The sequence below is a fragment of the Saccopteryx leptura genome, chromosome 1 (genome assembly GCF_036850995.1).
Source record: "Saccopteryx leptura isolate mSacLep1 chromosome 1, mSacLep1_pri_phased_curated, whole genome shotgun sequence".
In the NCBI taxonomy this organism is placed as follows: Eukaryota; Metazoa; Chordata; class Mammalia; order Chiroptera; family Emballonuridae; genus Saccopteryx; species Saccopteryx leptura.
In genome coordinates, this window is record NC_089503.1 from 313,458,208 (window position 1) to 313,482,799 (window position 24,592).

At 44.6% G+C, this 24,592-nt stretch overlaps 1 protein-coding gene across 8 annotated transcripts in view; it reads left to right on the forward strand.

Annotated features, from left to right (window-relative positions):
- Positions 1-24,592, forward strand: part of XRCC6 (X-ray repair cross complementing 6) — a 223,839-nt gene that overhangs the window by 192,090 nt on the left and 7,157 nt on the right. For 4 of the 8 annotated variants that reach the window (XM_066358519.1, XM_066358520.1, XM_066358518.1 and 1 more), the window contains exons 3-10: positions 4,219-4,334; positions 8,290-8,428; positions 8,694-8,948; positions 10,662-10,845; positions 15,571-15,757; positions 19,069-19,237; positions 20,642-20,803; positions 23,188-23,317. In XM_066358519.1, the coding sequence (XP_066214616.1) occupies positions 4,219-4,334; positions 8,290-8,428; positions 8,694-8,948; positions 10,662-10,845; positions 15,571-15,757; positions 19,069-19,237; positions 20,642-20,803; positions 23,188-23,317 (1,342 nt within the window). The remainder of the gene's footprint in view (positions 1-4,218; positions 4,335-8,289; positions 8,429-8,693; positions 8,949-10,661; positions 10,846-15,570; positions 15,758-19,068; positions 19,238-20,641; positions 20,804-23,187; positions 23,318-24,592) is intronic. The other 4 variants (XM_066358522.1, XM_066358523.1, XM_066358521.1 and 1 more) reach the window with 3 other exon arrangements.

Below are 24,592 nucleotides of genomic sequence, written 5' to 3' on the forward strand. Positions count from 1 at the left end.
GGTTGATGCACAATACTGACCTATTTTTAGTGCCTGAGGCTGATGTACTCCAACAGAGTTATCCTCAGAGCTAGGAGCCAAGTTCGAACCAATTGAGCCACTGTCTGCCAGAGGGGAAGAGAAAGGGGAGGAAGTGAGGAAAGAAGGGGGAAGCAGATGGTTGCTTCTCCTGTGTGCCCTGACTAGGAATTGAACGTGGGCCGTCCATACACTGGACCGACTCTCTATCCATTGAGCCACTGGCCAGGTCCACGTATTTCCTTCATAAACCTTCATTTTACATATTTCCTAACTACATATATTTGGGTTTTTTGCATCTGATTTTTTTATATACTTGTCATAGTGCATATACACTTTAAATTTTAATTTACATCAGTCTTCTTACAAAAGCAATTTTAAACATGTACACATAATTTTATGTTCTGCCTTTTTCCCCTTATTCATCTGCCTTTTTCACCTTATTTATGATTACATCTTTTGGTGTAACCATAAATATATTCTTTTTTTTTCTTTTCTTTTTTTTTTTTCTTTTACAGAGACAGAGAGTCAGAGAGAGGGATAGACAGGGACAGGCAGACAGGAACGGAGAGAGATGAGAAGCATCAATCATTAGTTTTTCATTGCGCATTGCAACACCTTAGTTGTTCATTGATTGCTTTCTCATATGTGCCTTGACCGCGGGCCTTCAGCAGACCGAGTAGCCCCTTGTTGGAGCCAGCGACCTTGGGTCCAAGCTGGTGGGCTTTTGCTCAAACCAGATGAGTCCGTGCTCAAGCTGGCGACCTCGGGGTCTCGAACCTGGGTCCTCTGCATCCCAGTCCGACGCTCTTTCCATTGCGCCACCGCCTGGTCAGGCTATTCTTTTTTTTTTTTTTTTGCAAGAGGATGGTGGACAGACAAGAACAGACAGGAAGGGAGAGAGATGAGAAGCATCAGCTCATAGTTAGAGTTCCTTAGTTGTTCATTGATTGCTTTCTCATATGTCCCTTGACTGAGGGGCTCCAGCTGAGCCAGTGACCTCTTGCTCAAGCCAGCCACCTTTGGCTTCAAGCCAGCAACCTCAGGGTTTCGAACCTGTGTCCTCAGCATCCCACGCAGATGCTCTATCCACTGTGCCACTGCCTGGTCAGGCAAATATATTCTTTTTTATTTATTTTTTATTTTTATTTTTACAGAGACAGAGAGAGAGTCAGAGGGATAGACAGGGACAAACAGACAGGAATGGAGACAGATGAGAAGCATCAATCATTAGTTTTTCGTTGCGTGTTGCGACTTCTTAGTTGTTCATTGATTGCTTTCTCATATGGGCCTTGACTGCGGGCCTTCAGCAGACTGAGTAACCCCTTGCTGGAGCCAGTGACACTGGGTCCAAGCTGGTGAGTTTTTGCTCAAGCCAGATGAGCCCATGCTCAAGCTGGTGACCTCGGGGTCTCGAACCTGGGTCCTTCAACATCCCAGTACAACGCTCTATCCACAGCGCCACCTCCTGGTCAGGCCCAAATATATTCTTTATAACTCATTTTATTCAGTTTTACTTCTTGTTGGATATTGTAGTTATTTTCAATTTCTTACTTTAATAAACAACATTGTGAAAATTTTTTCATAAGAGTTCTTTCTTTTCATAGTTTATACTCTTAAGATAGATTTTTTTAAAGGTTTTATTTATTGGACCTGGCCAATTAACTCAGTCAGTTAAGAGCACCATTCTGGCCTGATCAGGTGGTGGCACAGTGGACAGAGCATTGACCTGGGATGCTGAGGTCCCAGGTTCAAAACCCTGAGGTCCCTGGCTTGAGTATGGGCTCATAGGCATGATTCCATGGTTGCTGGCATGAGCCCAAAGGTCACGGGTTTAAAGCGCAAGGTTACTGGCTTGAGCCCAAGGTCTCTGGCTTGAGCAAGGGGTCACTAGCTTGGCTGGAGTGCCCCTCACCATCAAGGCATGTATGAGAAACAGTCAAGGAACAACTAACATGACACAACTATGAGTTGATGCTTCTTATCTCTCTCCCTTCCTGTCTGTCTCTTGTTAAAAAATTAATAATAATAAAATAAAAGAAAAAATAAAATAAAAATATTTATTTTAGCGTGGCCTGTGGTGGTGCAGTGGATAGAGCATCAACCTGAAATGCTGAGATCGCTGGTTTGAAACCCTGGGCTTGCCAAGTCGAGGCACATATGACAAGCAATCAATGGACAGCTGATGTGAAACAACTGAGTTGATACTTCTCGCTCTCCTCCCCATAAAAGCAATAAATTAAATCTTTAAAAAAATTTATTTTCGAGATAGAAGAAGGGAGAGAGAGAGACATTGATTTGTTTCACTTATATATGTACTGTATTCATTGGTTGATTCTTGTACATGCCCTGATCAGGAATTGAACCTGAAATGTTGGTATATCAGGACAATCCTAACCAGCTGAGCTGCCTGGCCAGGGTTAATAAAAGATCGGTAATTAAATTTATTGAATTAAACAGCAGTATCAAAAAGGGAGATAACCGCCTGACCTGTGGTGGCGCAGTGGATAGAGCGTCGACCTGGAACACTGAGGTTGCTGGTTCGAAACCTTGGGCTTGCCTGGTCAAGGCACATATGGGAGTTGATGCTTCCTGCTCCTCCCCCCTTTCTCTCTCTCTCTCCTCTCTAAAATAAATAAATTAAAACAGTTAAAAAAGAAAGGAAAAAAAAAAGGGAGATAACCAGACACATGAAAAACACATTACACATGATATAATAATGCCAAAAAAAAGAAAACATGAATCTAATGAAGCCTCTTTGGGTCCTCAGTAGGAACTACAGAGGACTATGTTAATCTACACTGAAAGAATGCAGTCAGCAAAATCAAGAAGGTGGAAAACTGTACATGACACAACATCCTGGCTCTTCAACAAATAAGTTATTGGACAGAAGATGGAAGGGTTTATCTATGGATTAAGAGACTTCAAAAACATTTTTTAGGCCCTGGCCGGTTGGCTCAGTGGCAGAGTGTCGGCCTGGCGTGCAGGAGTCCCGGGTTCGATTCCCGGCCAGGGCACACAGGAGAAGCGCCCGTCTGCTTCTCCACCCCTCCCCCTCTCCTTCCTCTCTGTCTCTCTCTTCCCCTCCTGCAGCCAAGGCTCCATTGGAGCAAAAAGTTTGCCCGGGTGCTGAGGATGGCTCTGTGGCCTCTGCCTTAGGCGCTAGAATGGCTCTGATTGCGGCAGAGCGACGCCCCGGATGGGCAGAGCATCGCCCCCTGGTGGGCATGCCAGGTGGATCCTGGTCGGGCGCATGCGGGAGTCTGTCTGACTGCCTCCCCGTTTCCAACTTCAGAAAAATGCAAAAAAATAAAAATAAATAAAAAACATTTAAAAAAAATCAAAATTAGGGTTTAGGACTGTTTAATTGGATGATAAAACTATAGAGAAAAAAAAGGAAGCAGCCCTGGCCGGTTGGCTCAGTGGTAGAGCATGTGGAAGTCCCGGGTTCGATTCCTGGCCAGGGCACACAGGAGAGGCACCCATCTGCTTCTCCACCCCTCCCCCTCTCCTTCCTCTCTGTCTCTCTCTTCCCCTCCCACAGCCAAGGCTCCATTGGAGCAAAGGATGGCCCGGGCGCTGGGGATGGTTCCTTGGCCTCTGCCCCAGGCGCTAGAGTGGCTCTGGTCGCGACAGAGCGACGCCCCAGATGGGCAGAACATCGCCCCCTGGTGGGCGAGCCAGGTGGATCCCGGTCAGGCGCATGCGGGAGTCTGTCTGACTGCCTCCCCGTTTCCAGCTTCAGAAAAATACAAAAAAAATAATAATAATAGGGAAGTGAAGTCAGGATAGTAGTTACTCTTGGGAGGAGAGTGGATGTTGTAGTTTCTTTTTAACTACTTTTTAAAAATTTATTGATTTGTAGAGAGAGGAAAGAGGAGAGCTTGAGAGAGATAGAAACATTGATTTGTTCCATACGTGTTCTGACCTGGGATTGAACTCACAACCTTTGTATATCAGGAGGACGCTCTAACCAACTGAGCATCAGGCCAAGGCCGGTGTTCTAATTTGGAGGGTACACGGAGAGGGCTTCTGGGGTGACTGACAAAGATTCAGTGTGGGTAATAGTTTTAAGGGTGTTTATAATTATCAAGTTATATTTTTGCTTAATGGGCTTTTCTCTATTTGTTTTATGTAAATAATAAGCATGATAAATATGAACACAAGGGCAAACATTTCCTTCCATTTTTTTCCCTATAGGAGAATATACATATTCAGGAAAAGATAGTTTGATTTTTTTGGTTGATGCTTCTAGGGCCATGTTTATTAAATCGGAAGTTGAAGATGAATTGACTCCTTTTGACATGAGCATCCAGGTAAGACTACTTTTTTACTTTACTTATATTTTTAAATTATTTTAAATTTATATTTATTTTTATTTTTAGAGAGACAGAGTGGTAGGGAGAGAGAGGGGATAGGGAAGGGAAGCATTTATCTATTGTTCCACTCAGTCGTGCACTCATTGGCTGCTTCCTGTGTGTGCCCTGGCCAGGGATCAAACCTGCAACCTTGTTTTGGGGCAACAGTCAACCAACAGAGCTAACCTGCCAGGGCCACTACTATTTTATTTTGAAAAAATAAAATAAACCTCTCTCTCCAAAGTATTGATACCACTTTAAAAAATGTGGACTCTTTGAAAATTTTGTGAATAATGAATGCTGGTTAGCCTCCCAGACTGGCTAGCTATACTTGCAGCTTAAAAAGAGTAGCAGTGTTGGAAAACTGGCTCATTTTATTTTGATTTTGAACCCTGGACCCTAGGAATACATTGCTCTTACCTTTGGCATTAGCCCTGGTAGTAGAAGTGGGCTGCTCTTCTATAGAGATGGTAGTATAGTGGAAGGAAGGAAGTTCCAGAAATTATTGGGTTTTTCAATTTTTTTATTTTTGTGACAGAGAATGAGAGAGATAGAGGGACAGATAGGGATAGACAGGCAGGAAGGGAGAGAGATGAGAAGTATCAATTCTTCATTGGGGTACCTTAGTTGTTCATTGATTGCTTTCTCACATGTGCCTTGACTGGGGGGCTACAGTAGAGCGAGTGATCCCTTGCTCAAGCCAGTGACTTTGGGCTTCAAGCCAGCTACCTTTGGGCTCAAGCCAGCAATCATGGGGTCATGTCTATCATCCCATGCTCAAGTTGGGGACCCCACGCTCAAGCCGGTGAGCCCCGATGGGTCTATGCTCAAGCCGGTGACCGCGGGTTTTTGAACCTGGGTCCTGCTGCTGTGGAAAACAGTTTGATAGTTCCTCAGAGTTCAACATAGAATTACTATCTGACCCTGCAGTTCTTCCAGGTATATACCCAACCAAATGAAAAGCAGGTACTCAGATCCTAATTCTACCGTTTCTAAACTGTCTGATGTTAGAAGAATTATTGAACCTCACCTGACTGGTGGTAGGTAGTACTGGGATAGAGCATTGACCTGGGATGCTGAGATCCAAGGTTCAAAACCCCGAGGTCGCCAACTTGAGCATGGACTCATCTGGCTTGACTGCAGGCTCACCAGCTTGAGTGTGGGGTCACTGGCTTGAGTATGGGATCAAAGACATGGTGTCATGGTTACTGGCTTGAGCCCAAAGGTGACTGGCTTGAAGCCCAAGGTTGCAGGCTTGAGCCCAAAGGTGACTGGCTTGAAGCCCAAGGTTGCAGGCTTGAGCCCAAAGGTGACTGGCTTGAAGCCCCCAGGTTGTTGGCTTGAGCCCAAGGTCTCTAGCTTGAGTGAGGGGTCAATGGCTGAGCTGGAGCCACCGCCCCCACCTTCCTAGTCAAAGCACACATGAGAAGCAACCAGTGAACAACTAGAAGTGATGCAACTATGAATTGATGCTTCTCATCTCTCCCTTCCTGTCTCTCTCTCTAAAAAAAGAAAACACCAACATAAAACAACTCTTTACTTTAGAGCAATGGTTTTTGAACTTTAACCTACATCAGAATTACCAACAGAGGCTTGTTAACGCAGACTGCAGGGCTTTTCCCCAGATTCTGTAGGTCTAGAGCCAGGAACAAAAATGTGCATTTCCATCAAGCTCCCGGGTAGCTTGCTGAGGTAGCTGGTTTGGAGGTCACTCTTAGAGGAGCATTGCTTTAACCTTTTACAGATTGTGGACCTCTATTTACAATGTGATGTAAGCTTATGAACGCTCTCCCCCAAAAGATACATTCTCAGTTCTACATGTAGTTTCAAAGGGTTCATGGAACTGTTGATGCCTAAAGAACCCCAAAGAACTGTAGTATTGTATAGTGAATAAGGGAAACATTCACGGATGAGCATAAAATATTTGATAAGAAGCAGGACGGTGGCCATGGAAGTCGGAATCCGCTAAGGAATGTGTAACAACTCACCTGCTGAAAAAAAAAAAAAAGAAAAAAAAAAGATTAAATATTTTTAAATTAAAAAAATATATATTTGATAAGAGCAATGAAGAAAACGTTTTCTAAATTCTGTTTTAGTTTTCTTTTGTGTATGTGTTTTTATTTGGAATTTAAAAGTCCTCACCAAAGTTTTGTAAATATAGACTGCTCAAAAAATAGATGAATGTATTTATAGAAATGACTACTTTCCATGCAGATTATTGTCATTGAATATCATTCTCTAAGTTCTTCATTTAACGAGAGAATTGCTATGAAGGAAGGCTGGTTAGAGGCTCAGGCAGGACATGGATTGATTCACCATGGTTGGTTTATTCCTCAGCTTTGCAGATTCAGAAACTTAATTTTGTCAGTGTCCTCAGAATTAAATAGGCTGCCAGAACTAAGCAGCTCTTATGAGACACTGAATTATCAGATGCTGACATTAGTTTAAATAGATAGCTAGACCTTTCCTGGAATAATAATGTGTTTAATTGTGTAATTAAGCAAGTTTTATTTCAAAAGATGATGTTAGGCCCTGGTTGGTTGGCTCAGCGGTAGAGCATCGGCCTGGTGTGTGGAAGACCTGGATTTGATTCCCGGCCAGGGCACACAGGAGAAGCACCCATCTGCTTCTCCACCCCTCCCCCTCTCCTTCCTCTCTGTCTCTGTCTTCCCCTCCTGCAGCCAAGGCTCCATTGGAGCAAAGTTGGCCCGGGCGCTTAGGATGGCTCCTCGGCCTCCGCCTCAGGCTCTAGAATGGCTCCAGCCACAATGGAACAGTGCCCCAGATGGGCAGAGCATCGCCCCCTGGTGAGCATGCCAGGTGGATCCTGGTTGGGCGCATGCAGGAGTCTATCTGACTGCCTCCCCGCGTCTAACTTCAGAAAAATACAAAAAAAAACCCAAAAAAACCCCAAAAAGATGATGTTAGTAGTTATAGGCTTATTTTCAGCTCACATATATACTGCTCACAAAAATTAGGGGATATCTCAAAATGAATATAAAGTGATAAAATATACCCTAATTTTTGTGAGCAGTGTAGTTAGTAAACCTTTATACACATAACTATTTTATAAATGTAAATTACATTTCTTAGTATCAAGCTACTTGAGGAAGGATCAAGTGATCTGTCCAAACCCAGCTAATTAAGTGATACCAGTGAAACTACTATTTAGGTTTTCTGATTTCATTTCTGGGCTTTTCTTGTATAGCAGTTTCCTTCTTGAGTATATACATGTTATTATTTTCTGACTTTTTATAAGGACTACTTGTACTTCTATTTTATGCTTACCAAACTCTGCTTTTTTTTTTTTTTTTGCATTTTTCTGAAGCTGGAAACAGGGAGAGACAGTCAGACAGACTCCCGCATGCGCCCGACCGGGATCCACCCGGCACGTCCACCAGGGGGCGACGCTCTGACCACCAGGGGGCGATGCTCTGCCCATCCTGGGCGTCGCCATGTTGCGACCAGAGCCACTCTAGTGCCTGAGGCAGAGGCCACAGAGCCATCCCCAGCGCCCGGGCCATCTTTGCTCCAATGGAGCCTTGGCTGCGGGAGGGGAAGAGAGAGACGGAGAGGAAGGCGTGGCGGAGGGGTGGAGAAGCAAAATGGGCACTTCTCCTGTGTGCCTTGGCCGGGAATCGAACCCGGGTCCTCCGCACGCTAGGCCGACGCTCTACAGCTGAGCCAACCGGCCAGGGCCTAAACTCTGCTTTTTGTTATAGCATAATATATATGCCCATCTTGCTCACTAATTCATGAATTTCCTGAAGGTACAGGTCATACTTTATTCTAAAGCCATCTATACATTCAGCAAATATATATTGAGCACCTACTATGTGCCAGGCACTTACAGAGTTTAAATTTAGTGGTAAGTAGTTAAACATTAATTGAATTTGTGTTTTTATTTTTCCAGTGTATCCAGAGTGTGTACACCAATAAAATCATAAGCAGTGATCGAGATCTCTTGGCAGTGGTGTTCTATGGTACTGAGAAGGACAAAAACTCAGTGAATTTCAAAAATATATATGTCTTACATGAGTTGGATAATCCAGGTCAGTGGTATTCTAAGGTTAACTTTTCTCTTACATGAGAAGGTTAAAATCCTGAACAAAGAGTCAGAGAAGGAAGCAGAGGACACCTTGACTAAGAGTATGCTTTCCTGCACTAGGGGGTCCTTACTGAGAGATGGACTTTTGCTCTATGGGTTAAACAACTCTAGGGTGATGGGGGACCTTCAGTCCTCCTGTTGGCCTTGTAAAGGCGTCTGCTGACACTGCTCTGACTTTTCTGCCAATTTGACTCCTTGTCTCCCATCAGGCGCTAAACGAGTGTTAGAGCTTGCACAGTTTAAAGGGCAGCAGGGAAAGAAACGTTTCCAAGACCAGCTTGGCTATGGATGTGACTACTCACTGAGTGAAGTGCTGTGGGTCTGTGCCAACCTCTTTAGCGATGTCCAGTTCAAGATGAGCCATAAGAGGATCATGCTTTTTACCAATGAAGATGACCCCCATGGCAATGACAGTGCCAAAGCCAGCCGGGCCAGAACCAAAGCTGGGGATCTCCGTGACACAGGTTGGCATTTTCCTCATTCCTTTAAATTGGCACTTAATTTTATTGCTTCCTTATACCTGATGTTAAACATTTGCTTTTCACTATTCAGAGTAAAAGGAAAGAATAAAGTGAAGCCAGAGGAAACACCTGTGTAACATTCTCAGTGAAAATGGCCAGGCCTAAAGGACTAAAGCACTAGCAGTCTAAAGGACACTACTTGAGGAAGATTTTCTTTTCTTTTCTTTCTTTTTTTTTTTTTTAAACAGGAGTCTTTTTTTAAATTAATTAATTTATTTTGTGACAGAGACAGAGAGAGTACCAGAGTGCAGAGTGGAAAGGAGAGAAATGAGAAGCATCAATTCTTTGTTGTGGCACCTTAGTTTCTCAGTGATTGCTTTCTCATATGTGCCTTGACCAGGGGGCTACAGCAGACCGAGTTACCCCTTGCTCAAGCCAGCGACCTTGGATCCAAGCTGGTGAGCTTTGCTCAAACCAGATGAGCCTGCACTCAAACTGGCAATATCTGGGCTTTGAACCTGGGTCCTCTGAGTCCCAGTCCGACGCTCTATTTACTGCACCACTGCCTGGTCAGGCGTCTTTTCTTTCTTTTAAAAAAAATGTATTGATTTTAGAGAGAGAGGAAGGGGGAGAGAAAGAGAGAGAGATAAGCATCAATTTGTTTCTGTATGTGCCCTGACTGGGGATCGAACCCCAACCTTGTGTGTTGGGACAGCACTCTAACCAACCAATCTCTCTAGCCATGGCTAGAGCAGATTTTCTTGATTTTAATGCTACAGTGAATGGTGGTTACTTGAATACATTGTCTGAAATCATTATAGGAGCTGATTCCCTTATAGCTGCTTTCTCTAATTCCTGAAATGTTAATAAAATGTTTAGTTCTTTCAGAACTTTAAAAAGCATATTAGAGCCTGGCCAGGCGGTGGCGCAGTGGATAGAGCGTTGGACTGGGATGTGGAAGACCCAGGTTCGAGACCCCAAGGTCGCCAGCTTGAGTGCGGGCACATCTGGTTTGAGCAAAGCTCACCAGCTTGGACCCAAGGTCGCTGGCTCGAGCAAGGGGTTACTCGGTCTGCTGTAGCCTCACGGTCAAGGCACATATGAGAAAGCAATCAATGAACAACTAAGGTGTCGCAGCGAAAAACTAATGATTGATGCTTCTCATCTCTCTTCATTCCTGTCTGTCCCTATCTATCCCTCTCTCTGACACTCTTTGTCTCTGTAAAAAAAAAAAAAGCGTATTAGAGCTTGCCTGACCAGGCTGTGGCACCGTGTATAGAGCATCGGACTGGGACGCGGAGGTCCCAGGTTTGAAACCCTGAGGTTGCAAGCTTGACTGTGGGCTCATCCGGCTTAAGCACAAGCTCACCAGCTTCAGTGTGTGGTTGCAGGCTTGAGCATGGGATCATAGACATGACCTCATGGTCACTGGCTTGAGCCCAAGGTCGCTGGCTTGAGCAAGGGATCACTGGCTCGGCTGGAGCCCCCTGGTCAAGGCACATATGAGAAAGCAATCAACGAACAACTAAGGTGCTGCAACAAAGAATTGATACTTCTCATCTCTCTCCCTTCCTTACTGTCTGTCCCTATCTGTCCCCCTCTCTGAGTCTCTATCTGACTCTGTCAAAAAAAATGAAAAAAGGATATTTGAGCTTAACTGAAAAAAAATTCTTGTTGAAAATTGCTTCCCCTCACTTTCGTCTCTCCTTGTCCCAGGTATCTTCCTCGACTTGCTGCACCTGAAGAAACATGGAGGCTTTGATATATCCTTATTCTACAGAGATATCATCAGTGTAGCTGAAGATGAGGACCTCGGGGTTCACTTTGAGGAATCGAGCAAGCTAGAAGACCTGTTGAGGAAGGTCCGTGCCAAGGAGACCAAGAAGCGCGCGCTCAGCAGGTGCGCACTGAGCCTGGGCCAACTGCCCACAGGTCCCCTAACTGATCATAAACAATGCATGGCTTTGACCTCCTTGGCTGCTTAATTTTGGGCTGTGCCTCTACCTCACTGTGTTCCTCTAAAAAACTTGTCTGATTTCAGGATAGCACAAATTATTTGCTTCTCTTCCCTGGAAGGAGCTGGTAGATTTCTTCAAAATTACCCAGCCCCCCACTTTCTTGGGGTAAATAGTGTGGCCTAGCAGTATCCTCAGTTGCACCACAAGTTTATTGTCTGTTTTCTTCTCTGTAAATTGGGGATAACTGTAGTACCTGGCATAGAAAAAAAAACCTCAGCAAGTGTTAGTTATTATCATTGTTGTTAAAATTGTGTTATTGTGATTTTTTTTATAAACTTGAGACTGATAAGATCTAGCTTATTAGGTTATTGCCTTTGAGAGAGTTTTGGCATTGGAATCCTAAGGGATCCATAACATTACTTCCTAAAGAGCATCAGGCTTTCCGAAGCAGAGAAAGAAAAATATCATATGACCTCACTCATTTGAGGAATCTAACAAACAATGTGAACTGAGGAGCAGAATGTGTTCTGCTACTATGTGGCTGAGGCGAGGCATGTAACTTCTCTAAGCCTCAGCAAAATGGGAGCAAAACTGATACCTCCTCATAAAACTGCTGTGATGATCAAATGGGATAACCTAGGCACAGTACTTGGCACATAGTAATTATTTATAAATGTTAGCTATTCTTACTGTTTTGTGGAAGAGTCATTATAGGATGCTTGATCTGAATAATGATACATTGGAGCTGTTTGAGAACTAAGAATGCCTTAGACCAAAGCCCAAGAAATTATTATACTTGTTTTTGCTATAATCAAATAATAAAATTACTTTATTGCATAGTTATTGCATGCCAGGCACTGTCTTAAGTTCTTTGTGAACATAATAACTCAGTTTTAAGGACAGTCCTTTGAGGTAGATTGAAACATACCCATTAATAATATTTATTAACCCAAGGACATTTCAGATGCAGTTCAACATATCAAGCAACCACGATGTTGCTGTGATGTTACACTGTAACTTTATCTTAACTTAGAGTTATGGCATTTTCAAGTTCAAATGGTACCTTAGTTTATAAATGTGAAAATTTAAGACTGGATGGGGGAGTAGTGGATTTTCTATTTTTTGTTTTGTTTTGTTTTACAGAGACAGAGAGTCAGAGAGAGGGATAGACAGGGACAGACAAACAGGAATGGAGAGATGAGAAGCATCAATCATTAGTTTTTCGTTGCATGTTGCGACACCTTAGTTGTTCATTGATTGCCCCCTCATATGTGCCTTGACCACAGGCTTTCAGCAGACCAAGTAACCCCTTGCTCAAGCCAGCAACCTTGGGTCCAAGCTGGTGAGCTTTGCTCAAACCAGATGAACCTGTGCTCAAGCTGGTGACCTCGGGGTCTTGAACCTGGGTCTTCGGCATCCCAGTCCTATGCTCTATCCACTGTGCCACCGCCTGGTTAGGCTGGATTTGCTATTTTAAGTTAGAAATAGAACCAAGGTCACTTGTAGCCTAAGATCAGAGTGGACCATATTGGCCAGTCCTTTTTCCCACATACTAAAATTCAGATGATACAGCATTTTTTAAAAAATTACTTTTGCAGATTGTGAAGTTTTTAATTGGTTGCGTTTATTGTCAGATCTCCTTCAGCAGTCTTTAGACAAACGAGTTTAACTGAGTCAGCCAGAATAAATTTAAAAGAGGAAACCACAAAATGCTTGGTGTTGCTAGTAATGCCATCTGCTACTAGTACTCACCTGGGGGCCACATAATGCATTACCAAAGGAGGCATAGTCAGTGCTTGCTCCAGGAACCAACATTTCTAGTTGTGTTCTGTCCCAATGCAGTGTTCTTTCCACTGTGTGAACCAATATACTTTTCTTCAACATGGTTTTTTTTAATTAATTAATTAATTAGTTATTTTATTTATTTATTTTAGTGAGAGAGGAAGGGAGGGAGAACAGGAGAGACAGGATCATCAATCTGTTCCTGTATGTGCCCAGACTGGGGATCAAACAGGCAACATCTGCTTTAGAACGATGCTCTAACCATCCGAGCTGTCTGGACAGGGCCCAGTATACCTTTGAATTAGTTGTAACTTGTTTAAAAATGTTTTCTCTTTTTTGTGTGTGACAGACAGAGAGAGGAACAGACAGACAGGAAGGGAGAGAGATAAGAAGCATCAATTCTTTGTGCGGCACCTTAGTTGTTCATTGACTGCTTTCCCATATGTGCCTTGACCGGGAGGTACAGCAGACCCAGTGACCCCTTGCTCAAGCCAGCAAGCTTGGGCTCAAGCTGGTGAGCCTTGCTAAAACCAGATGAGCCAGCGCTGAAGCCTGCCACCTCGGGGTTTCAAACCTGGGTCCTCCGCGTCCCAGTCTGATGCTCTATCCACTGTGCCACTGCCTGGCCAGGCAAAAAAATGTTCTCTTTAAAGTCAATACTTTCACCTAAGCATTCTACAACAGTAAAGATTGGGTTGTTAATCTGACACTTTTCTTCTTTTTGAAAAAGGTGATTAAAGCCATAAATTTCCCTCTGAATAGTGTTTTTAGCTGTATCCTATACCTTTTGATATGTTATATTTTCACTTTCATTTAGTTAAAAATAATTTAAAATTTTTCTTGTGATTTCTTCTTTGACCTCCTGGGTTACTTAGAATTGTATTGTTTAATTTCCAAACATTTGAGGTTTTCCCAGAATTCTTTCTATTGTGGATCTCTAACTTAGTTCCATTTTGGTTGAATAACATACTTTGTATGATTTCAGTCTTTTTGGATGTATTTAGACTTGTTTTGTGGCCCAGCATATGGTATATCCTAGTAGGGAATGTTCCGTGTGTTTGAAAAGAATTTTTGTGTTGTACCTTTTTTCACAATATTGTATTATAAATATATTGCACATTACCATTATTGAACATAATTTTTAGAGATCCAATTGCTTCTTAAGATGTTGGTATGAATAATCTGGGGTAATATATCATAAAAGATATGTTCATGAGTTTTGAATCAGACATTCTAGAGTTTGAACACCAGTTTTTATTAGTTGTCCACCCTTAGACAAGTTAGGTAACATCTCTGAGCCTCCATGTTTTCATCTGTAAAAAGAATATTAATAAGGTTTATTGGTGGCAAGCACTAGAAACTGACTCTTGTCTAATTTCAGTATACTTCAGAAAAATTCTGAACAAGGTGGGTAGTATAGTAGCCAGAGTGGCACCGGGAATATAGATAGCAACAACTAATGACAGTGTATTCAGGGTACCACTAGCAGAAAGCATCCATCTAGCCTGACCAGGCAGTGGCGCAATGGATAGAGCATCGGAATGGGATACAGAGGGACCCAGGTTCGAGACCCCCGAGGTCTCCAGCTTAAGCACGGGTTCATCTGGCTTGAGCAAAAAAAAAAAAAAAAAAGCTCACCAGCTTGGACCCAGGTCGCTGGCTCGAGCAAGGGGTTACTTGGTCTGCTCAAGGCCCACGGTCAAGGCACATATGAGAAAGCAATCAATGAACAACTAAGGTGTCGCAACGAAAAACTGATGATTGATGCTTCTCATCTCTCTCTGTTCCTGTCTGTCTGTCCCTATCTATCCCTCTCTCTGACTCTCTCTCTGTCTCTGTAAAAAAAAAAAAGAAAAAGAAAAAGAAAGAAAGCATCCATCTAACCATGTTCTTCCTTGGTCATTACTTAAGACCCATACTCTGAAGAGAATAGGTCTGGTGGCTTGAGCCTGGGTCAGATATGCCCACCACTTGGTCAGGGAAAGGCAAAGCGCTTTGATTAATATTCACTCAGCCTGACCAGACTGTGGCGCAGTGGATAGAGTGTTGGACTGGGACGCGGTGGACCCAGGTTCAAAACCCTGAGGTTGTGGGCTTGAGCGTGGGCTCACCTGGCTTGAGCAAGGGCTCACCAGCTTGAGTGCGGGATTGGCTGGCTTGAGCATGGGATCATAGATAGGACCCAGTGATCGCTGGCTTGAGCCCAAAGGTTGCTGGCTTAAAGCCCAAGGTCGCTGGCTTGAGCCCAAGGTTGCTGGCTTGAGCAAGAGGTCACTTGCTCTGCTATAGCCCCCAGTCAAGGCACATATGAGAAAGCAATCAATGAACAACTAAGGAGACTAAGGAGCCACAACAAAAAGGTGATGCTGCTCGTCTCTCTCCCTTCCTGTCTGTCTGTCCCTATCTGTCCCTCTCTCTGTCTCTCTGTCTCTGTCACACATACACTCACACACACACAAAAAAACTGCAGTGGCGGCAGGGTGGTTCCTATAAAAGAATCAGGGTTTCATTGTTAAAAGAAGGGAGAATGGGTACTAGACAAGCAGAAACAACAGGTAATCCAATACAGAATTTACAGGGTTATGACAAGTGAGTGAATGGCTGTAACAGGATTGGAATTGTGCTGGGCTCACTAAAAATAACCATTATTTGTATTACAGTACATTTATCATTCAAACAGTTAATATATTCTGAAAGTAATTTTTGTGGTACAGGCCCTGAGATGGTATTATAGCAAACTCCACTGTATTATTAAAATGAGTTATATTTATATTCTAAGAGCTTGTTTAGGGAGAATAAAGCAAATTAAGGCTTGGGTGCCATTAAGGAATTTTAGATCGGAAAGTATAATCTTTCAGTCTATGCTTTATTTCTTTATCCTCCAGGTTGAAGTTGAAGCTCAGCAAAGATATAGCACTCACTGTCGGCATTTATAACATGGTCCAGAAGGCTTTCAAACCTCCTCCAATCAGGCTTTATCGGGAAACGAATGAACCAGTGAAAACCAAGACACGGACGTTTAATGTAAATACAGGCAGTTTGCTTCTGCCAAGTGACACCAAGAGGTCTCAGGTAGGCCTGCCTGTTTACTGAGTCTTTGTCCCATGGGAGTTAACAGGGAGGGGAGACACTGATCAGCCTACTCAACCCAGTTAGCTTTCATGTGCTCATCTTTCTTTCTGTTTTTTGTTTTGTTTTTTTTTAATTTTATTTATTGACTTTAGAAAGAGAAGAGACAGAGAGAGAAAGAGCGGGGAAGAGCAGGAAGCATCAACTCATAGTAGTTGCTTCTCATACGTGCCTTTACTGGGCAAGACCAGGGTTTCAAACCTGCAACTTTCAGGTCAACGCTTTATCCACTGTGCCACCACCAGTCAGGCCATGTGCGGGTCTTTCTAGCCAGGCTGTTAAAACAAAATTATTACTCTTTGGAACTATGGCATCTACATCAGTGATACCTTGAGAGCTAGAAAGTTAGAGCCAGTGTTTGAAAGAAATGTCAGTGAAAACTTTAGGCCTTGCTCACTCAACACAGTCTGCTCCGTGTCTGAGAGTCTGATTCCTTGCTCAGGTACAATAGCAGAAAATGCTTATATTTAACTAGGGAGATGAGGAGCTATGGAAAGTGTGTTAGGTGCCAAGTGTGCTTTTTCTTGGGAGAGAATTTTTCTGTTTGGCCAGACTAACCAAATTTTTTTTTGCTTAGAAATGATACACATGTATCTTTCTTAATCTGAAAGACAGACTTAGAATGCAGAACATTATTTTCCCTCATCCTCTCACCTTTACTCAGTCTGTGAAATGATTGATACCTAAAAATAAAAGCAAAGAATTATCCATTTTGATTCAAAATGTGGGAATCTGAAATTTTGTGTAAGTTCAGGACCTAGAAGGATCAACTAAATGACTAAAACTAGATATTTTGATTTAGCTGATGAGATGGTTTTTGGAGCACAAATTTCAAGCCAATGTGTTCTGCCCTGCTTTCTGCAGGAGAGAAGAAGAAGAAATTTCCTATTCCATTTTGGAAATAATTCTTTTTTTGGACAGCTTCCCTTGGATCTCAGGGGAGAAAGAGAGATTCTCTCCATGAGGGATAAAAGAGGCTAAAAAGGTGTGGGCCTGCTGGGAGTGGGGAGAGCACCTGTCCTGGGGAAAGAAGTGGGTGGGGAAAGGCCCAAGTGTACTCCATAGAGAGTGCAGCTCAAAATACCATATTTCCCTGTGTATAAGACGCACCTTTTCCTGAAAACTTTTGGGTCTAAAAACTGGGTGCATCTTATACAGTGGTTGTAGATTTTTTACTTGCATTTAAAAAGTGTGACATTTCAAATGCCATAGATGGAACTGAGGACAAGGCAATATATGAAGACAGTGATTTGTCATCAGACACAGATGAGGACAAGCTAACGGATGGGAGTTTTGACAGTGATGAGGAGTTGTATGAATTTAGCTGTTTACTTTTTTTTTTTTTTTACAGAGACAGAGAGTCAGAGAGAGGGATAGACAGGGACAGACAGATAGGAACGGAGAGATGAGAAGCATCAATCATTAGTTTTTTGTTGTGCGTTGCAACACTGTAGTTGTTCATTGATTGCTTTCTCATATATGCCTTGACTGCGGGCCTTCAGCAGACTGGGTAACCCCTTGCTCGAGCCAGCGACCTTGGGCTCAAGCCGGTGAGCTTTTGCTCAAACCAGATGAGCCCGCACTCAAGCTGGCGACCTCGGGGTCTCAAACCTGGGTCCTTCCGCTCTATCCACTGCACACCGCCTGGTCAGGCGAGGAGTTGTATGGATTTTATGATGAATAAAACTTGAGTTTAATAACTTTTTTTTTTTTTTGTCTTTTTCTGAAGCTGGAAACGGGGAGGCAGTCAGACAGACTCCCGCATGCGCCCGACCGGGATCCACCCAGTACGCCCACCAGGAGGCGATGCTCTGCCCATCCAGGACATCGCTCTGTTGCGACCAGAGCCACTCTAGCGCCTGAGGCAGAGGCCAAGGAGCCATCCCCAGCGCCCGGGCCATCTTTGCTCCAATGGAGCCTTGGCTGCGGGAGGGGAAGAGAGAGACAGAGAGGAAGGAGAGGGGGTGGGGTGGAGAAGCAGACGGGTGCCTCTCCTGTGTGCCCTGGCCGGGAATCTAACCCGGGACTTCCGCATGCCAGGCCGACGCTCTACCACTGAGCCAACCGGCCAGGGCCTAATAACTTTTTGAAATACATTTTTTCCCCCAAATTTCGGGCCCCAAAATTAAGGTGTGTCTTATACACATGAGCATCTTATTCATGGGGAAATACGGTAATTTATTTTCCATGTTGGCTTATTCATGAGAAGCTCTTCTAATCAGTGAGTTTTTTTCTTGATCCAATGTACCTACAAAAAAAAACCTTGAGGACTCTGTTTTTCATAAAACCCAAATTTGACTCAGTTTACTAAGTTCTATTACTAATCACATATTTAGAATCAAAATGCAAATGGTAAAGTGTGGACATAGTACTTATATGTGTTTGTGTATCTGCCTCCCACACTGAGACCCAGCATACTACCTGACATAAATAGGTGTGCTTAGAGCATCCTTTGTGTGTCAAGGATGAGCACACAGTACAGGTTAAATGAGGAAGGAATAAATGCTTGAAGAGTGTGGCTTTGGGCGCCAGACAGATCTGGGTTTCAAGTCCAATTCAGTTGTATAGTCTGAAGCAAGTTACCAACCACTGAGCCTCAGTTCACTAACCTGTAAAATAATTTTTTTTGACAGAGACAGAGATGTTTCAGAGAGAAGGACAGATAGGGACAGACAGACAGGAAAGGAGAGATGAGAAACATCAATTCTTTTATTGCAGAACTTTAGTTGTTCATTGATTGCTTTCTCATATGTGCCTTGACCGGGGTGGGGGTGGCTACAGCAGAGCGAGTGACTCCTTGCTCAAACCAGTGACCTTGGGCTCAAGCTAGCGACCTTGGGCTCAAGCCAGCAACCTTTGGGCTCAAGCCAGCAGCAATCATGGGGTCATGTCTATGACCTTACGCTCAAGCCAGAGACCCTGCGCTCAAGCCAGCAACCTCGGGGTTTTGAACCTGGGTCCTCCACGTCTAGTCCGACACTCTATCCACTGTGTCACTACCTGGTCAGGCTGTAAAACAGTTTTTACTATCTACCGCTGAGGATTGGCACAAAAGATACATTGGATGACAAACTTAAAGGGCCTGCTGGGCACTCAGTAAGTGTTCATTTCTGGTGGTAGACGGATGATACCCTAGTGAGCCATACTTCTCCTCCTCAGAAGAGAGCTGGCTTTGACTTGCTAGGGTCACATGGCAACCATTTCACATCTCCAGCAGCTTCTCTTTATGGTTCCTCCTTGTCCCCTGCCTTTAGATCTATGGGAGTCGTCAGATTGTGCTAGAGAAAGAGGAGACGGAACAGCTAAAACGGTTTGATGAACCCGGTTTGGTCCTCATCGGTTTCAAGCCCTTGATAATGCTGAAGAAGCACCATCACCTAAGACCCTCCCTGTTTGTGTACCCTGAGGAGTCCCTGGTCAATGGTAAGTGGCACAGACCAAGCGTAAATGAATGAGTTGCACAGGAGGCAACTTGCTGAGTAGCATTTCCTAAAGGGGTGCTGCTTGGACACTGTGTAGGGTGTGTTATTGGGTACTTTGAAAGTGTTTCATACTTAAAATAAATTTTGGAAATGTGGGACTAAACTCAACGAAAGAGATTGCTTTAGGACGTATAATATGCTGATATGAATTATGAATGTCCAGGAGGGACTATGCAATTACTATTTTAAAAACTTAATTCCTGTGGAATTCTTTATTTAAGGCAGGCGTCCCCAAACTACAACCCGTGGGCCGCATGTGGCCCCCTGAGGCCATTTATCCAGCCCGGCCACACTTCCGGAAGGGGCACCTCTTTCATTGGTGGTCAGTGAGAGGAGCACTGTATGTGGCGGCCCTCCAACCGTCTGAGGGACAGTGAACTGGCCCCCTGTGTAAAAAGTTTGGGGACCCCTGCTTTAAGGTATCAGAGAGTTTGAAAAAAAAAAAACCCAAAACTTCTTCCATAATGTTGGCAATTGAAGTTGATATGAACTCGGCCATTGTGTTTATTTTGTTGTCCAGACCTATATTTCTATGTGCTATATAGCTAATGAACTCTCTTGATTTGACCTGATTGGTTTTCGGTAGCAACTGGGGCTTATGTCATTAATCTGAAACTGACTAATAATTCACACTCCTAAATAGAGTATTTGAGGCTTCCAATTTCTTATTCCTTTCCATACCTCTGTTGTCCCAACTTTCCCCTTAGCTCTGGGTCAGTCACCCCTTACGTTATTGAAGTGTTATGAGCCCTGTTTTTTTTTTTTTAAGATTTTATTTATTGATTTAGAGAGAAGAGAGAGAGAGAGAGAAAGGCAGGGGGAGGAGCGGGAAGCATCAATTCATAGTTGCCTTGATGGGGCAAGCCCAGGGTTTCAAACCAGTGACCTCAGCATCCCAGGTCAATGTTCCATCCACTGTGCCACTACAGGTCAAGCTTATCATAAACCTTTTAAGAAATGGAAGAAAGCCTGACCAAGCGGAGGTGCAGTGGATAGAGCGTCGGACTGGGATGCAGAGGACCCAGGTTCGAAACCCTGAGGTTGCCAGCTTGAGCACAGGCTTATCTGGTTTGAGCAAGGCTCATGAGCTTGAGCCCAAGGTCGCTCTGCTGTAGCCCCCTGGTCAAGGTACATATGAGAAAGCAATCAATGAACAACTAAGGTGCTGCAATGAAAAATTGATGCTTCTCATCTCTTTTCCTTCCTGTCTGTCTGTCCCTCTGTCTCACACACACACACACACACACACACACACACACACACACACACACAAAATGGAAGAAAAATTGTAGGCTTATAGCATTGGCAAAGAGGGATGTAGACCCCTGGAATGTTTTTTTTCCAGGGAGCTCAACCTTGTTCAGTGCTCTCCTCACCAAGTGTCTGGAGAAGGAGGTCATGGCGGTGTGCAGATACACCCCTCGCCAGAACATCCCCCCTTATTTTGTGGCCTTGATGCCTCAGGAAGAGCAGTTGGATGACCAGAAAATTCAGGTGACTCCCCCAGGTATGTGGAAGAGATATTTTCAGTACTTCTGAACCTTGCTTAGACTTTGGAATCACTCATGGAATTCCAACTCAGACCTGCTGTATCAAGAGTCTCCAGGAATGCGGCCTGGGAAGTGTGAGTTTTTAAAATTTCACAGGTGAGTCTGACATACAAGGCTGCCTAATATGGTTGTACAATTCAAGTATGCACAACTATACAAGGCAGCTCTGCAGCCAGGGTTGAGGGTTGACTGTACAGGGACTGTTTGCACGTTACTGACACAAACAAGTTCATGGGGGTCTTACTGCTGACACCTTTCTTTACTAATAGCTGTTGTTTGGCATGGTTGTAATGTGTTTTTATTGTTTTGTATCCATTGATTTTTAGAGAGAGAGAGGAAGGGAGAGACAGAGAGAGAAATATTGACTTATTCCAATTATTTATGTCATCATTGGTTGATTCTTGTATGTGCCCTGACCAGGGATCGAACCCACATCCTCAGCATGTTGGGATGATGCTTTAACCAACTGAGCCACTTGGCCACATCCAGCACCCTTGTAATGTTTAACATTTGGTTTATTTCCTGATACACTAAGGCAATGAGTTATAGTAGAAAGACCTATTAACTTGAAGGAGAGGAGAAGGGGGGGGGGGAAGCAGGAAGCATCAACTTGTAGTAGTTGCTTTTCATATGTGCCTTGACCCGACAAGCCTGGGGTTTAGAACCAGCAACCTCAGCATTCCAGGTTAATGCTTTATCTACTGCACCACCACAGGTCAGATTGAAAGTTGCTTACTTTATTTTGATTTAGGCACATCTTTGCTATTTGTTAGCCAGCCAATTTGGGCAAGTAATTCAACCTTTCTTTTTATACTACTTATCTGCAGAGATGAGAATTCTGGAATACCTATCTCTCAAGGTTGTTTAACATTTTAAATCAGTTAATAAACATACAAGTGCCTAGCACAGAGTAGCCTAACAGATGGTAGTCTTCCTTCTTTTTTAACTATGCTAATAAATATAAACTTTATAAAGTGACTCTGAACCAATTATATTTCTTTCTTTTTCTTTTTCTTAACAAGAGAGAGTGAGAGAGAGAGATGAGAAACATCAACTCATAGATGTGGCACTGTAGTTGTTCATTGATTATTTTCTCATACCTGCCTTGAGAGGGGTAGGGGGATTTCCAGCTAAGCCACTGACTCCTTGCTCAAGCCAGTGAGCTTGAGCTTCAAGTCACTGACCTTTTGGGCTCAAGCCAGTGACCATAGGATCATGTTGATGATCCCACGCTCAAGCTGGCAACCCTTCGCTCAAGCCGGATGAGCCTGCACTCAAGCTGACGACCTTTTGGTTTTAAACCTGGGACCTCAGTGTCCCAGGTTGATGCTCTATCCACTGTGCCACCACCAGTCAGGCTGAACATACTGAATTTCTAACCCTGGTCATCACAATGCTCAGGAATAGCTTTGTATGTCAGTTATTAAGGTGTTATCTCTCAGCTCCAAATTCACCCTTTAATGCTCTGAGGCTGAGCATTGAACACCTACTTTCTCCTTTGCCGCTGGCTCTAAGTGAGGCTCTATTAAGAGCAGGTGCTAGAGGCCCTGGCTGGTTAGCTTAGTTAGTTGGAGCATTGTCCTGATACAACAAGGTTATGGGTTCAATCCCTGGTTAGGGCACACAGGAATCAACGAATGAATTCATAAATAAGTGGAACAACAAATTGATGTTTCTCCTCTCTCTCTCTAAAAAAAAGTCTCTTCCTCTCTCTCTCTCTAAAAAAATAAAATCAGTTGAAGTACAGGTGCTAGGGGAAACTACAGAGCAGAGGAGGGCAAAGGGACTTGCTCGTCCCTCTAGCTCAGTGCCGTCAGCATTGCCTGCGAGGGCCCTTCTCAGGGCAGCAGCACTTTGTTTCAATGCCCAGATTTCTCAGTCTTTCTAGAACCAGCCAGTGACTAGAACAAGACAGGCTGATTGCCCCCATTTCTTCCCTTCAGCATGTGGTAGAAGGTGGGGGAATAAAGGGATGGCTCAGAGGAGGGCCTGATGGAGCTGGGACTTAGTCCTCTGGGGAGCAGACACTGTCCAGCTGGCTCTGGTGTATCAGAAGAGTGGGAGGTGGAACCAGCTGCTGCCACCAGGTAGAGAGGCCTGGAAACAGCAAAAGGAACGGGAAGCATATGGGGATGAGCACTCCTATGTTGGGGTCACCCTCTGGAGGGAGTCTGTTAGGCAGATGCTAATAGAAATCAGCCGGTAAAGGAGAAATGAGGTCTGCAGGGTCCTATCCTCAGCATCACAGGACGTAGAAGGGTGAATTTGGAGCTGAGGGACAAACAACAGCTCAGTCACGGAAACCTTTTGTTAAGTCTCAGAAACCTTATCTCCCTTCCAGGCTTTCTTCTCGTCTTCTTGCCCTATGCTGATGATAAACGGAAGGTGGTCTTTACTGAAAAAGTCACAGCAAACCCAGAGCAGGTGGACAAGATGAAGGCTATTGTTCAGAAGCTCCGCTTCAAATACAAGTGAGTAGTGGGCCAATCACAGGCTTTCTTCTAGAACTGCCTCCTGAGTTGAAAGTCTTATTGAAAATTCGAGTTAAGCATAGACCAAGAGAAAGGAATTTTACTCTTTTCACTTAACGAATTGATTAATACTTTTTTTTTTTTGTATTTTTCTGAAGCTGGAAACGGGGAGAGACAGTCAGACAGACTCCTGCATGCGCCCGACCAGGATCCACCTGGCACGCCCACCAGGGGCGACTCTCTGCCCACCAGGGGGCGATGCTCTGCCCCTCCGGGGCATCGCTCTGCGCGACCAGAGCCACTCCAGCGCCTGGGGCAGAGGCCAAGGAGCCATCCCCAGCGCCCGGGCCATCTTTGCTCCAATGGAGCCTTGGCTGCGGGAGGGGAAGAGAGAGACAGAGAGGAAAGGGGGGGGGTGGAGAAGCAAATGGGCGCTTCTCCTATGTGCCCTGGCCGGGAATCGAACCCGGGTCCCCCGCACGCCAGGCCGACGCTCTACCGCTGAGCCAACCGTCCAGAGCCTTTTTTTTTTTTTTTTTTAACAGAGGCAGAGATAGACAGGGACAGACAGACAGAAACGGAGAGAGATGAGAAGCATCAATCATCAGTTTCTCATTGCGCGTTGCAACTTCTTAGTTGTTCATTGATTGCTTTCTCACATGTGCCTTGACCGTGGGCCTTCAGCAGACCGAGTAACCCCCCTGCTGGAGCTAGTGACCTTGGGTCTAAGCTGGTGAGCTCCTTGCTCAAGCCAGATGAGCTCGCACTCAAGCTGGCAACCTCGGGGTCTTGAACCTGGGTCCTTCTGCATCCCAGTCCGACGCTCTATCCACTGCGCCACCACCTGGTCAGGCTTGATTAATACTTTTTAAAAGCAATCTAGAGCCCTGGCCGGTTGGCTCAGCGGTAGAGCGTCGGCCTAGCGTGCGGAGGACCCGGGTTCGATTCCCGGCCAGGGCACACAGGAGAAGCGCCCATTTGCTTCTCCACCCCTCTGCCGCGCTTTCCTCTCTGTCTCTCTCTTCCCCTCCCGCAGCCAAGGCTCCATTGGAGCAAAGATGGCCCGGGCGCTGGGGATGGCTCTGTGGCCGCTGCCTCAGGCGCTGGAGTAGCTCTGGTCGCAACATGGCGATGCCCCAGAGGGGCAGAGCATCGCCCCCTGGTGGGCAGAGCGTCGCCCCATGGTGGGCGTGCCGGGTGGATCCCGGTCGGGCGCATGCGGGAGTCTGTCTGACTGTCTCTCCCTGTTTCCAGCTTCAGAAAAATGAAAAAAAA